The following is a 15,668-nucleotide window of genomic DNA, read 5'->3' as shown; positions in this document are numbered from 1 at the left end:
AGATGTCCATCACAAGCCTGGCACCCAGAGATCTCCATGTGGTTGCAATCAGACCCGTGCCAATCGCAAAATGCACCTGGCGAATTTCTAACACTGCTAGTTGAGCACTGCATTCGCTAGACCTTCCTCCAAACGAACAACACCCATAGCCATTTGGAATTACTCTTTGCAGATTGGGAAGTGGCTCGTGACCTCAGCAAATAATAATAATAATAATAATAATAATAATAATAATAATAATAATAATAATAATAATTTATTATTTATACCCTGCCCATCTGGCTGGGTTTCTCCAGCCACTCTGGACGGCTTCCAACAAAATACTAAAATACAGTAATGCATCAAACATTAAAAGCTTCCCTAAACAGGGCTGCCTTCAGATGTCTTCTAAAAGTTTGGTAGTTATTTTTCTCTTTGACATCTGGTGGGAGGGCGTTCCACAGGGCAGGTGCCACTACCGAGAAGGCCCTCTGCCTGGTTCCCTGTAACTTGGCTTCTCGTAGCGAGGGAACTGCCAGAAGGCTCCAAGTGAGCTTTTCGGTGTGAAGCAGGGTCATAGCTAGGGGGTGGGAAGGTGGGCCCCCGCCAGGGGCGCAGGTGATTGGAGAGGGCGCAAAATCGGCTAAAAATATGTCCATAAATATAAGTATTGTTTATTGCCTCATAAGAAATGGTTTTAAACAGAGGGTGAATTGAATGGCGGGTGGGGTTAGAGGAGAGGCGGAAAGAAAAGCTAATAAACCACAGAGCCTAGGGCTTGCTGATCAGAAGGTCGGCGGTTCGAATCCCTGCGATGGGGTGAGCTCCCGTTGCTCGGTCCCTGCTCCTGCCAGTCTAGCAATTTGAAAGCACGTCAAAGTGCAAGTAGATAAATAGGTACCACTCCGATGGGAAGATAAACGGCGTTTCCGTGCGCTGCTCTGGTTCGCCAGAAGCGGCTTAGTCATGCTGGCCACATGACCCGGAAGCTGTATGCTGGCTCCCTCGGCCAATAAAGCGAGATGAGCGCCGCAACCTCAGAGTCGGCCACGACTGGACCTAATGGTCAGGGGCCCCTTTACCTAGGTGCGCAATCTGGACAGTTCTGCCAGGGGCGCAAGATCACCCAGCTACGGCTCTGGTGTGAAGAGAGTTTGTGGCAACAGAAAAAGTAATGTTTGACCTCATTGGTGGTCAGTGTTATTTGCTTGTTTAAACGCCTATCCCAAAGGTCATCACCGGATGAGGACAATGATATACACAACCACTCAAAACTTGCAAACACAATTCCAAGGGTGTTAAGTCTGCCGTAGCGAAAACAATCTTGGGGCACCGTAAAGACGAACAGATTTTAATATGGAATAAGTGTGCTACATCTGATGAATTGGGCCCCGGTCTGCAGAAAGTTTAATCCTTAATAAAACTGACTAGTCTTTAAGGTGTCAAAAGTTACTGGTATTTTTAGACACAAAAGTGCCTGGTTGTTTTTGACATGTTGTGTGAAATTCAGGTCCTCTAGCTTGTCTAAATCTTTCCTTCTAAATTCCTGCCTAAATTCCTCTTCTTCCTAGGCCCTTCAAGAAGCTCCCTGCACACCCCCTCCATAAAGTATTTCAGGGGGCCGGCCCCCCAAGAAAGTTGATGGGCATTGCCATTCAAATTGTCTATGTGGCTTGTGATCCATTATATGGGGCAGGGCTTACACGCCTCCCCCCTCCCCTGCAAATATTTTATCCAAGTTGTCATCCTGACTGCTGCCCCCAGCTTGTACTTCTCTGCCAAGGCACCCAAAGGACGGTCCAGGGAGTGTGAGCCAGAGGTGAGAGATGCATTTTTGGTGCCCCTCTGGGCCTCCATCCTTGGCACGCACAAGGTGGGGCCAACTTGAATAAAAGATTGAGGGGGGCGGGTAAACCCCACCCCATGTAATCAATCACATGACGCAGCGCATGCACATCATTTGAACGGCAATGCCCATCAACTTGGGGGGCATTTTATTTTTTGGGGGGGCCAAAGGGACCTTGGCCCCTAGGAGTTGGTTCCTATGTTAGAGACCAGGCATCCCCAAACTCAGCCCTCCAGCTGTTTTGGGACTACAATTCCCATCATCCCTGACCACTGGCCATGTTAGCTAGGGATGATGGGAGTTGTAGTCCCAAAACAGCTGGAGGGCTGAGTTTGGGGGTGCCTGGTAAGAGACCAAACTCGCCAACTCCATTGTATGCCCCCAATGGGCTCCTAGTCTTCCCACATAGTTCAGTCACTAGATCATGAAACTCTAAACCTCAAGGTTGTGGGTTCGAGCCCCAGGTTGGCCCAAATGATTCCTGGCTGGGGGGGTTGGACAATATGACCCTCTTGGTACCTTCCAACTCCATGACCACTGAGCCCTTCCACATGCCAAGTACTGAAACCCAAAGAGAGGCAGTGCTCAGGTGCGCAACGGAAGGTGCCAGGGGGCAAAGGAAATATTTGAGCCCCACTCCCCCCCGCCCAAGTTGATAGGAAAGGCCATTCAAATGGTGTACCTGCTCCACGATTATATTGGACAGGGCTTACCTCCCCCGCCCCCGATGTTTTATTCAAGTGGGCACCCTTGCCAGGGCGTCCCTCTAATTCGGCATTTTCTGCGCCAACGGGAAACCGCTCTCCTGGTGGGATCCGCTCCCCGCAAATCCCGGGAGATGCCGGGGATTGAACCCGGGACCATCCGCGCAGAAGGCGGGCGCCCTGCCAGCGAGCTCAGCCCGGCCGGGGCTCCGTTTTCCGCGCATCCAGCCTCCCCGGGCGCCCTTCGCAACCAGGCGCAACGGAGCGCGCCTCTCCCCGGGGAACCCCCGTGCGGGAAGAGCCGCCTGGGCTCCCTCCCTCCCTTCCCCCCCACCCAAAGATGCGCGTCTGCCAAGGGGGGGTCTCTCCTCTTACCTGTCGCCCCCGAGATCCCTGCCTCCCGCTTCGCTCTCCGCCGTCCCGCGCCCCGCATCCGCGGCGGTTGCTGCAGCCATTGCGCCTCGCGATCAGCTGTTCGGAGCGCGAAGCGGGGAGAGGCAGAGGGAGACCGAGAGGGGGGGCGAAGAGGAGGCGCGCCGCGCGGCACCATGGGAGTTGTAGTTCTCCAGGCGGGCCCGGCTCCCCCGATACGATGGCAAGAGGGAGGCAAGAGGACTACAAGCACCCGGAAGCTTTGCTGTCCGGTGCACGACGGGAACTGTAGTTTTGTGCGCCTTGGGAGGGTCTCCAAAGCAGAGCTTTACGCAAAGGGAGAGAATAGAAACTGAAAGAGTTCGGCCTCTGCAGAGGAATTAGTTGGGCAGAAGAGAATAATAGAAGCCAAATTTGGAAGGCAGCACCAGGGTCATCGCTAGTCCAAGCGCCCTTTTTTTGCCCAACGCTGGATTCGAACCCGCGACCCTAAGACGAAGCGTCTCCTGCTCTGCCGACTGAGCTACTTTGGTGCTTCTTGGTTGCAAAAGGCAGATCGGCCCATCATCGCCTGACATTACTTCTGCTTAAATAAATGCCAGTGCCAAGCAGTTTATCGTTCTGTATTTTAAGAAAGGGCTGAGCTTAAAAAGATATTTAGAGCTTTAGCCACCTATGTACATGTTCTCAGAAATAAGATCCACTTCTTTTTTTTTATTTTTTAAAAGATGTTTATTAAAGTTTTCAATTTTTTATGCAAACAAAAAACAAACAAAAAATTAAAAAAGACATATAGTTCATAATACATACTTTTCAATAACATATTTCTCTGACCTCCTCATACCTCCCCTTCTTGTATTCCATTTCAAATTATTTGTTCAGCAAATCCTTAACTTAAAGCATTACAGCTTATAATAACACCTTATTTTCTATCCAATCCTTTTTTTCCTATTCCTTTATATCATTACAGCTAGAAACCACTCAATTTCAATCCAGCATCATTCAACATTCCTTAATTTTACAATATTTCTGTAAGTAGTCCTTAAATTTTTTCCAATCTTCTTCTGCCGACTCTTCTCCCTGGTCACGGATTCTGCCAGTCATTTCTGCCAATCCCATACAGTCAATCAGCTTCATCTGCCATTCTTCCAGAGTGGGTAAATCTTGCGTCTTCCAATACTTTGCGATGAGTATTCTTGCTGCTGTTGTGGCATACATAAAAAACGTTCTGTCCTTCTGAAATAAGATCCACTTCATTCAGTGGGGCTTACTCCTAGGAAAGCGTGACCTCACCCATGGGCATAATCAGGGGGGGGCAGAGGGTATGGGCATAGCTGCCTCCCCCCAGATCAAGGAAAAGAATAGAAATACTTAACTAACTGACCAATCATGTCGATTCTGCACCCCCCCCCCAAATCCTGGCTATGCCCATGGCAGGGGGGGAGTATGCCCCCCATCACAAAAAAATAAAGACAAATCAATACAGATCTGAGGCTCTACCCATGGGCATAGCAAAGGGGGGCGGGGGGCAGGTCCCCCCCCCTTAGATCCACAAATACTATTGAAAAGCATAGAAAGTGCTCCATTATCTGATGTTCTGCCCCTCCAGCAGAAGCCTGCCCCCCTCAACGTCCTATTTACGGGGTAATTTTACCTGTGATTTCCCCAAAAAGCTCAACAGCTTTGATTTCCTAAAAAAACAAAAAAAGCTCCCCCCCCCCCGCAATACTAGCTACGCCCATGGTTCTACTCCTAACAAAAGCCCAGCCCCCTAACAAAAAGCCTGGCTGTGCCCAGGGCCTTACCCATCATGGCCCCCGGCTGCCTCCACAAAAGTTACCCAATTTCAGACGGAAAACTGTTCCTCACCCCTGACTTTAAATAATGTGCTTTTTATATGAGAACAAGGTGTTTTCTTTCTCCCTGCCACCTTAAATTTTTCACCACCGATGCAGCCTTGGAGCAGTCCTTATCGCGCAGCAAACTGAAACTATTACCGTATTTTTTGCTCCATAACACTCACTTTTTTACTCCTAGAAAGTAAGGGGAAATGTCTGTGCGTGTTATGGAGCGAATGCCTACGGATGGCGGGGGGATCTGCTGCAGTCGTGAGCAGAGGATCCATGGTTCCCCTTCCTTCCCTCCTCCGTGGCTTGCTTTGAAACAGCAAAGCGGGAGAAGAGCCGCTGAGTGGGGAGGAGAGAGGGACAGAGAGCCTGCTTCTTTAAAGGAGCAAAGCGGGAGAGGAGAGGAGCCTTCTCCTCTTATAACCCTCTTCTGCATTATTAACAGCATCCTTCTCCACACACCACATGTGTGCTCCTTGTCCCTTGGGTGCTTTTCCTTCCCTCCCCACTTAAAACGTGGTTACAAAGCACGGATCCACATGGATCCTCAGGATTCTTGCACTGGGTCACCCCAAATTCACCGTCAGATCACATGTCTGTGGCCACAGCATGAACCACAAAAATCATACATCCATTGGTTTGTTTAGAATATATTTTTTTCTTGTTTTCCTCCTCTAAAAACTATGTGCGTGTTATGGTCGGGTGCGTGTTATAGAGCGAAAAATACGGTAGTTTGATTAGCCTTTGTCCAGCTTCCAGCTTCCACCTCTCTTTCTGGCATTCCTTGAAATTGCCTTCCATTGTTTGCCTTTCTCATCCAGGCGCAAACATTCCCAAGGCCAGCAGAGGATGACCCCCTGTTTCCTATTGAAATACCTGCTTACCTGGATCTGAAAATCTCCATAGATTCCCAAAAGGTAGCCAGGTTATCAATGATGTACGTACAATGAATGGAAAAGGATGTTCAAAATAACTTTTGTAAAAACCAAACCAAACCAGAAGCTTTTCTTTTGGGAATTATAGGGACAGAACTACCTGCTACTTGCCCAAAAACGGAAAAGAAGCAGAAGTCCCAGCAAAAGAAGAATGGATACAAAAACATATGTAATATGCAGAAATGGCAAAACTTACCGGAAGAATAAGAAAACAAGAAAACAAACTTTTTAATAAAGGAATGGAAATGGTTGATTGAATATTTGCAGATAAATTGCCAACAGATAAAAACATTGGCGGGATTATTGTAATAACCTGCAGTTTCATAAGAGTATATATTTAAGGTAGATGATTAAATGAGTAAATTAAATGAATTTGGATATGCAGGAGATATTTAAAAATAAATTTTAAGGAACCGCAGAAGGAGGGGAAAGGAGGTCAGACTTTGAAATGTTAGATTGATTGTAAAACTAACGAAATGTATAAACTTGAAAAGTATAAATAAAAGCTTGAAAAACAAAACAAAACAAAAGGTAGCCAGGTTACTTATTGCAAGGAGCCTTGGGCCGTATAACAAATCTGTGAATCTTTAATAATAATAATAATAATAATAATAATAATTATTATTATTATTATTATTATTATTATTTATTTATACCCCGCCCTTCCCGGTTCAAAAACTGGGCTCAGGGCGGTTAACAACAAATTTAAAACACTTAATTATAAAAGCAGCATAAAATACAGTATAAAAACATGAATAACAATAAAATTCAAAAATCAAAAATCAATTAGATAATCCCCAGGGCTAGCTGGCTGAATTGGTCCTAATTGGGCCAGCGAGGAGGCCAGGGAGAATTAGCTGTGGGGTCTCAGAGCGGGTGATCTTCATAAAAGGGGAGGGGGAGGGAAGAGAAGGGAAATAAAAGATCAGGCTGAATTCAAATGAAAGGCCAGGCAGAATAGCTCTGTCTTACAGGAAGAAGGTTAAATCCTGAAGGGACAGAGTATTCCACCAGGTCGGAGCCATCACTGAAAAGGCCCTGGCCCTGCAAGACTCTTTCGTCCTTAGGAATGGTTTATGCTTTGCTTGGGTCAAGAACCTGGGTTCTTCTCAAACCTGGGTCAAGAAGATGAGTAGATTTCTTATCAGCAGGGAGATGGCAGAGCCCCTCTCCGCCCCCTGCCCCCGCTGAATCTGAGCGTGCTGGCTTTGGTGGAGTACTGTTAGGTCCCCTGCGCCAGTGTATTCAATTCCCACCTGCAGCACCAACTTGCTTTGAATCACAGAACTGTAGTTGGAGGGCACTCCAGGGGTCATCTAGTCCAACCCCCCTGCACTGCAGGAATATCAACTAGGCTAGTACAGTGGCAGAACAGCTGCTTTGCAGGCAGAAGGTCTCAGGTTCAACCATAAGGCAGCTTCTTATTTTCCTAGGCCGCTAAATCCCAGCGAGGATGTTCCTAAGGAGGAGAGCCACCAAAACCAAAAACAGATTTTAACTAGGATTTATATATTGTAATGTTTGAAGTATGAATTTGGAATTATTGATTATGAAAAGTATTTTTTCTCTTCATTCTTTTTCTTTTTTCTTTCGTCTTTCTTCTTTTCTAGTCTACATTCTGGAAAATTGTGTAGATAAATGTTTTTATATATGGTTATGTATTGTTTCTATTTCTTTTTTTTCCTTTTCTTTTTTTGTAACATCTAATAAAATTTATTTTTTTAAAAAAAAGTCTATGGATCTATCCAACCTTGTCAACTGGAAATTATGTATGAAAGCTGTCAAAAACCAGGTTCATATAATGCCTGAGACCAGATAGCTCAGATGGTTAGAGCATGATGCTGATAATACCATGGTTGCAGGTTCGATTCCCTGTATGGGACAGCTGCATATTCCTGCATTGCAGGGATTGGATTACATCAGGGGTCAGCAAACCTTTTCAGCAGGCGGCCGGCCCACTGTCCCTCAGACCATGCGGGGGCGGCCGGACTATATTTTGAAGGGGGGGAAAGAACGAATTCCTATGCCCCACAAATAACCCAGAGATGCATTTTAAAGGACACATTCTACTAATGTCAAAACACGCTGATTTCCGGACTGTCCGTGGGCTGGATTTAAAAGGCGATTGGGCCGAATCCGGCCCCTGGGCCTTAGTTTGCCTACCCATGGATTACATGAACCTCCAGGTGCCAGTTCTAGGATTCTATTAATAACAACAACAACAACAACAACAACAACAACAACAACAATAATAATAATAATATAGTATTTATACCCCACCCATCTGGCTGGGTTTCCCCAGCCACTCTGGGCGGCTTCCAACAAAACACTAAAATACAATAACCTATTAAACATTAAAAGCTTCCCTAAACAGGGCCGCCTTCAGATGTCTTCTAAAGGTCTGGTAGTTGCTTTTCTCTTTGACATCTGATGGGAGGGCGTTCCACAGGGCAGGTGCCACTACCAAGAAGGCCCTCTGCCTGGTTCCCTGTAACTTGGCTTCTCGCAGGGAGAGAACAGCCAGAAGGCCCTTGGCGCTGGACCTCAGTGTCCGGGCAGAACGATGGAGGTGGAGACACTCCTTCAGGTATACTGGACCGAGGCCGTATGAACCGTGCACCAAGCCACCCACTCTGGAAGCTGGGGTGGGGCGGGGTGGTTAGCTCCCAGTTCGGGGGCGTCATCTGGTCCCACAGTTATTTTTTTCTGACCAATTTGACCAAGATTTTGCCAATTTGGGTTGCAATGGGGGGAAAGAAGCAAACAAGGGCTGTATCTGCTGTTGCTCCATCTTTTCCATTGCCACCAAAATTGCTGAGATCTTCTTGGGCTGGGGGGGGGGGGAGGAAAAGAATTGTGGTCTTTGGAGGGCTGGCTGCTCTAAGCCTCAACAGCTTGTTGGACCATGGAAAAAGTGCTTGCGCAATGAACTTCTTTCCATTCTGGATGATTCAAGCTAAGTCACCATCACAGGCTAGTTTGTCGTGGAACTTAATTCCGTAAAACTTTCCACCTGAGACCTTCAGTGTGTTTATTATGGGGAAGTAAACATGACCAAATCATAGCATTGGAAGGGACCCAAGGGTCATCTAGTCCAACCCCAATGTTTAGAGGGAAACTATTTTGTCTGAATGGTTAAACCATTGCCCAAGCACAGCTTGCCACCAGTCCATTCATTATAAGGCAGCTCCATTCATTCCAATGGGGCTTGAGCACAAAGACTTCTCCCATGGTTTATGGGGTTCCCATGAGGTTGGTACAACCTATTTAGAGTAGATTGAGGTGATTTGAATAATAGCTTGATGGATTTGTAAAATTGATATGTCATATATTTTTCCCTCTCAAGCTGTGTTAATTAATATATATATATATATATACAGAAAATACATATTTTGTCAGTTTTTTATATATGCTAGTAGATACATATGTTAGAGACAACCTAACCGGGTGCGTAATACATGTTTATTTGTTGTTATATTTATATTGTGTCTTTTATCCAAGGAGCTTCATGGTTCTTCCCTTCTCTATTTTATCTTCAAAAAAACCTGGTGAGGTAGGCTAAGCTGAGAAACTGTGGCTAGCCTAAGGACACTCTGTGAACATCATGGATTTGTGCCCTGGTCTCCCAGGTCCTGATCCTGCATTCAAACCACGACCACACAATGGCTCTCTTGTAAGTTTTAAGTGATAGTTAAATGTGCATCTATTATGTAACTGTTCTTTCTTCAAAGGAATCCCTGCGATGTTATCTAGCCCAGTTATCTAGCCCACTATTCTGAGAAATCTTAATGGCTTTCCTCAGTAACATGCCGTATATCACAAATTTCTCCTTCACAGCAGAGCTTTTCTGAACGATAAGCTTGCTCACCACTATCGCCACAGTTGCAAGAGTGCAGTGCCTGCCCTCTCTGTGATCTCACAGCAGCTTAGCCAATCACAGCCAGAGGTCTCCGCCAAATCCCTTTAGAGGTGGGGAAAATTTCTGGCCTGGGTGCCCAATGTGGCCCCTTAAGCCTTTTCACCTGGCCCTTGGTGCTGTCTCCCATGGCCATAACCACCAGCCCTGCTTCACATCTTCCTTGGGTGCCTTTGCTTGGCCGAAACACGTCCTTGAATTCTGATAATGCCTTTTGCTTGGTGGGTGGAAGATAAGGAGGCGAGTGCAGAAAGTATCCTACTGTACAAAGGGGACATTTATATCTGCTGCTGGCCCTGCCCGCCTCTGCCATGTGGCCCCTGGAAAGTTGCCCAGAAGAGAATCTGGCCCTCGGATGGAAACAGAGTTTACCCCACCCCTTTAGGAAACGGGAGCGCAGGAACCTTTCCATATATGTGGTGGGAGTGCAAAGAGATAGTGGGATTCTGGGAAAATATCTATAATGAACTGAAAAAAACAACGGAATCCTTTCTCCTAGGTATCATGTCAGAGGAAATAAAAAGAACGGTCAGACCATATTTATGTATGCAGCTACAGCGGCAAGGTTATTGATTGCCAAAAATTGGAAAAGCTGCAGCGTCCCAACTACTGGTTATCTAAAATGACGGAATACTTCCGTATTGCCGAACTAACAGGGAGGATAAGAGGAGATGTGGTACAAAAAGTGAATAAGGAGTGGGCTATCTTTAAGGAATACATCAAAATTTCTGTGGAAAAAGTAGAATATCTGACAGATACTGAGTGAATCCAGAAAATGATTAGAGTGAAATGAGAGTAAAGTTAAAATAAAAGAAGAGGTTAAATGAAATGCATTTAAGCTAGTTGGAAAAAAAGGAGCGTAACAGGAATGGCTGGAAGTCAAGTCACTTGGTGGGTGTCCGTATGGGGTAGGTGTGTAGGTATTTTGATATGTATAGTATTATATAGAGTAATGTAGGTATGTTTTATGTTATGAGAACTACACGTGTTGTGTACGTGTATTGTGTAAATGTATATGTATGTGTTTTAAAAAGGTAAAGGGGACCCCTGACCATTAGGTCCAGTCGTGGCTGACTCTGGGGTTGCGGCGCTCATCTCGCTTTACTGGTCAAGGGAGCCGGCGTACAGTTTCCGGGTCATGTGGCCAGCATGACTAAGCCGCTTCTGGCAAACCAGAGCAGCACACGGAAACGCCGTTTACCTTCCCGCCAAAGCGGTACCTATTTATCTACTTGCACTTTGACGTGCTTTCGAACTGCTAAGTTGGCAGGAGCAGGGACCGAGCAACGGGAGCTCATCCCGTCACAGGGATTCGAACCGCCGACCTTCTGATCGGCAAGCCCTAGGCTCTGTGGTTTAGACCACAACACCACCCGCATCCCTATGTATGTGCTTTATGTGTTAATAAAAAGGGGGGGGGAGGAAACAGGAGCGCTGGGCTGCATTGTTATTCTTGTCTCCCTGGCTGACCAACGACCCACAAAATGCAGAGTATGGAAACTTTGTCCCCCCTGCCCTCAACCCCCCCCAAATCTGCTGAAGATATTTATATAGCACAGCTGTGTCCCCACATAGGGGGCTAGCAGTGGGGTGAGGCCTCGAAGGGGGAGCACCAATGTGGAGCTCCTGATCTCTGCGGCTTGGAGCGTTCCGTAAATTATTCCGCCAAGTTGTGAATGGGGTTGAGGAGTCTAACCAGCCACTCGGGTTTCTGGAGCCGAAAGGGTTCAATCTCTCCCAAAGGGACTCTTATTACACACACGCCAGACATTTGTCCAGCACAAGAGGCGTTCCTGCAAAAGGAAGGGTGCTCTCTGCTTGATTCGGGAACAAGAGACTCCTCTGTTTTTACATACACGCCCTCCCTGCTGATAGAATATTATCTGCTGTTGCAGGAAAGACACATGCTGCCAGCTGAAGTCAAGAAAGCATAAGGCAACACAGCCTGCTCTCTGGTATCTATCTGACTGTCAGCGCAGCTGTCCTGGGGAGCCATTAATAGCCTCTCGTGAAGGCACAGGAAGACCAGCATGCAAATTAAGGAGGCACAAGGATTTGAATAATGGAAATTTCACTTTGGCAACGCAAGACATCCTTTTTTAAACTCAGGCCATCTCCACCAGTCATCCGGGTCTCAGAATTTCTCTGATATTTTGGAGGGGAGCACAGCAAAAGGGCAAGGCAAGGGTTCCCTCAAATGTACAGCTGGACTACCGCAATGCAATGCACACAGGGCTGGAAGACGTATAAAATGCAGCTTGTATAAAATGCAGCTGTTATGAAGTACTAGGAGGGAACATATCTCGCCTGAGTTGAAAGAACGCCAACAGTGACTGGTCTGCTTCCAAGCCCAACCCGAAGTTGGATTGTTCTTCCTTTGCTATATTTGCAATTATAATAATAATAAAAAATAGGGTGGGGAATATAATCCAAAGTGCATGTTCTTGTTTTTGAAGCCCAGCATGGCTTCGCTTCCGGGTAACCAAATGAATACTTATTTACTCATTAAATTTGTATAGTGCCCTTCATCCAAAGATCACAGGACGGTTCACAGCAGGAAACTGCAAAATAAGAACATGAAATACGTAACAAAGAACAAAACAAGAACAAATCAATATCCCCCTTCCCACAATAATATATATATTATATTCTCTGTGAGTGCCTGGAGGCAGTTGGAGGATGGATGGTGGCTAACGGATTGAGGTTGAATTCTGACAAGACAGAAGTACTGTTTTGGGGGGACAGGAGGCAGGCGGGTGTGGAGGACTCCCTGGTCCTGAATGGCCCCTGAAGGACCAGGTGCGCAGCCTGGGAGTCATTTTGGACTCACAGCTGTCCATGGAGGCGCAGGTCAATTCTGTGTCCAGGGCAGCTAGGGAAATGTTTAATGAATGATGTTTTAATGTATTTTTAATCTCTTGTTGGAAGCCGCCAAACAAGGGAGGGGTATAAATAATAAATTATGATTAAAGTCATACCTCATGTTACATTTGCTTCAAGTTGAGTGTTTTCAGGTTGTGTCCTGCGGCGACCCGGAAGTACCGGAAAGGGTTACTTCCGGGTTTCACTGCTCGCACATGCGCAGACGAGCAAAATGATGTCACGCGCATGCGCAGAAGTGGTGAATCACGACCCGCGTACATGCGCAGACGCGGGGTGCGTTCTTTTCAGGTTGCAAATGGGCCTCTGGAATGGATCCCGTTCGCAACCAGAGGTACCACTGTATTATTTTATATATATATATACACGCACATAGTTTTTAGAGGAGGAAAACAAGAAAAAAAATATTCTAAACGAAACAGTGGATGTATGATTTTTGTGGTTCATGCTGTGGCCACAGACATGTGATCTGACGGTGAGTTGGGGTAGCCCAATGCAAAAATCCTGAGGATCCATGTGGATCCATGCTTTGTAACCATGTTTTAAGTGGGGAGGGAAGGAAAAGCACTCAAGGGACAAGGAGCACGTGTGGGGTGGGTGGAGAAGGATGCTGTTAATAATGCAGAAGAGGGGTATAAGAGGAGAAGGCTCTTATAAGAGGAGTGGGGAGGAGAGAGGGACAGAGAGCCTGCTTGCGAAAAACTTTGCTGCTATTTAGCGAGCTGTTCTCTCCCTCCTCCCTCCCTCCTCCCGGTTCGCTGAAAAAGCGAGCTGAGTGGGGAGGAGAGAGGGACACAGAGCCTGCTTGCTTACACTCGTGTAAGCGGGTCCTCTCCTCTCCCGCTTTGCTCCTTTAAAGCAAGCAGGCTCTCTGTCCCTCTCTCCTCCCCACTCAGCGGCTCTTCTCCTGCTTTGCTGTTTCAAAGCGAGCCATGGAGGAGGGAAGGAAGGGGAACCATGGATCCTCTGCTCACGACTGCAGCAGATCCCCCTGCCATCCATAGGCATTCACTCCATAACACGCACAGACATTTCCCCTTACTTTCTAGGAGGAAAAAAGTGAGTGTTATGGTGCAAAAAATACGATATATATATATATGCACCCATCTGTCTTGGGAGACAATGGAAGAGGGCGCCTTTGGGAGTGAAGTCAAACTGTCTGAGAGTCACAGCGCCTGCTGTGGCTGTAGAGACAGATAAGGGAGAGACATGTTTTGTTGCAGCCGAGGCAGATGAAGGCATCTGGTTGTGTTGCTGCAGAAACACCATGATGTTTCTTCTTTCTGTGCTGCTCCCAGCCGGTCATTCCTCCTCTAAGGGCGCAAAGGACCCCTAGGTGCATCTCTGCTTCTGTGAAGCATTACCATTCCTGGACTAGATAAAGGCCAATGCTATTCAAGAATTGTAGAGTTGGAAGAGACCACGATGATCATCTAGCCCAACCCCTGGCCAAGCAGTAATCTTTTGCTGAAGGTGGGACTCAAACCCACGACCCTCTACTAAGTGAGCTATCCCAGGTGCAAAGCTAGCCTTTTCGGCCCGAAAAGACCACACAGCTAGAGCTAGCTTTGAAGAAGCGGAGAATTGAGATTTCTTGTGACCAGTCACTGTAGCCTTTGTGCAATGCCTTAGAAGCTGTGTCAAGACCGCCACCCAGTGGCCTGATGGGAATTGTGAGAGAGAGGTCTTGAATGTGCCGACAAATGCCTCTCATGAAACAGGCCGTTTTCCATGAAAGCTCGTGCCGCACTTAGAGCACAAAGGTGAGAACATACAGAGGAGAAAACTCTTGTTTCCTTAAAACTGCATTTTCTTAAAGACGCCCATTTTCGTGGTAGTTTTTAGCTTGGCACAAAAGCACAGACATCTCCGGCAAAGGAATGCAGGGAATCCTCTATGCAGAACGATTTCACTTAATCGTTTGTTCTTGGATAAGAATGGAATCCAGCTAATGAATAAGATAATGAATCAAAAGGTATTGGGAAAGGATGTTGAAGTTTATAGATTAAAAAAGAACACTGCCGCCGCTATGGCCAGCACATGGACTTGACAGAATAATGCGGGAATCAGTGATGGATAACCACAATGTGCCATCGCAAGTTAATGAATAAGAGCACTATATTGAGGAGTTGAAAGGTTCTTGGCACACACGTAGTTTGAAATCTTTGTGTAAAATCTGAACATCTGACTGGCTTAGATTTAATGGAGTGGGTTGTAATTACTATGTAGAATGGTCTATTGTAACCCCATGATTGGCTGATGGTACTTCATAGAATCAAAGAATTGTACAGTTCGAAGGGACCCTGGAGATCAATCCCCTCTTTATTTTGCATATCCATTACACACCCAGCCAACTTTGTGCCTATTGATCGAATCACTGATTGCCACGATCCCTCACCTTGGAGGAATGCCCTCAGCATGAGGAGAAATTCTAACCTGCCTGCTCTGTGTAGCAGCGTCTCAACTTAGGTGCCTTCTATGTGTAAAAGGTAAAGGGAACCATGACCGTTGGGTCCAGTCGTGGCCGACTCTGGGGTTGCGGCGCTCATCTCGCTTTATTGGCCATGGGAGCTGGCATACAGCTTCTGGGTCATGTGGCCAGCATGACTAAGCCGCTTCTGGCGAACCAGAGCAGCGCACGGAAACGCCGTTCACCTTCCTGCCAGAGCGGTACCTATTTATCTACTTGCACTTTGACGTGCTTTCGAACTGCTAGGTTGGCAGGAGCAGGGACCGAGCAACGGGAGCTCACCCCGTCGCGGGGATTCGAACCTCCGACCTTCTGATCGGCACACAAATGGCAAGCAAGCCAAATAAATGCAACTCTCTTTATTTAAACCAGTATTACAAGGTAAGGTTCAATCTCTCCATGGAAAACACTGCAAAGTAAAAAATGAGAACTTGCGGCCCATTAAGAGTGTAATCTAAGGTGGTACCTGCAGTTTGTTTTTTCTTTCCTTTTGGTATGTCACGTCTTCTATATTCTTTCACGTAGGAGATCATAGAACTGAAGAGGCGGAAGGGACACCGACGATCATCTAGTCCAGGCACCCCCAACCTGCGGCCCTTCAGATGTTTTGGCCTACAACTCCCATGATCCCTAGCTAACAGGACCAGTGGTCAGGGATGATGAGAATTGTAGTCCAAAACATGTGCAGGGCCGAAGGTTGGGGATGCCTGATCTAGTCC

At 46.7% G+C, this 15,668-nt stretch overlaps 1 protein-coding gene across 1 annotated transcript in view; it reads right to left on the bottom strand.

The window, feature by feature from the left end:
- The window catches only part of UCKL1 (uridine-cytidine kinase 1 like 1), a 70,867-nt gene extending 67,847 nt beyond the window's left edge, over positions 1 to 3,020 (bottom strand). The window contains exon 1 of the mRNA XM_053394542.1: positions 2,905 to 3,020. Within this exon, the coding sequence (XP_053250517.1) occupies positions 2,905 to 2,984 (80 nt within the window). The 5' untranslated portion in view covers positions 2,985 to 3,020. The remainder of the gene's footprint in view (positions 1 to 2,904) is intronic.
- Positions 3,021 to 15,668: the final 12,648 nt, after the last annotated feature.

Source organism: Podarcis raffonei, chromosome 6 (genome assembly GCF_027172205.1).
Source record: "Podarcis raffonei isolate rPodRaf1 chromosome 6, rPodRaf1.pri, whole genome shotgun sequence".
Taxonomy (NCBI): domain Eukaryota; kingdom Metazoa; phylum Chordata; class Lepidosauria; order Squamata; family Lacertidae; genus Podarcis; species Podarcis raffonei.
Note: the sequence above shows the minus strand (reverse complement) of the source record. Positions and strands in the feature narration are given on the sequence as shown.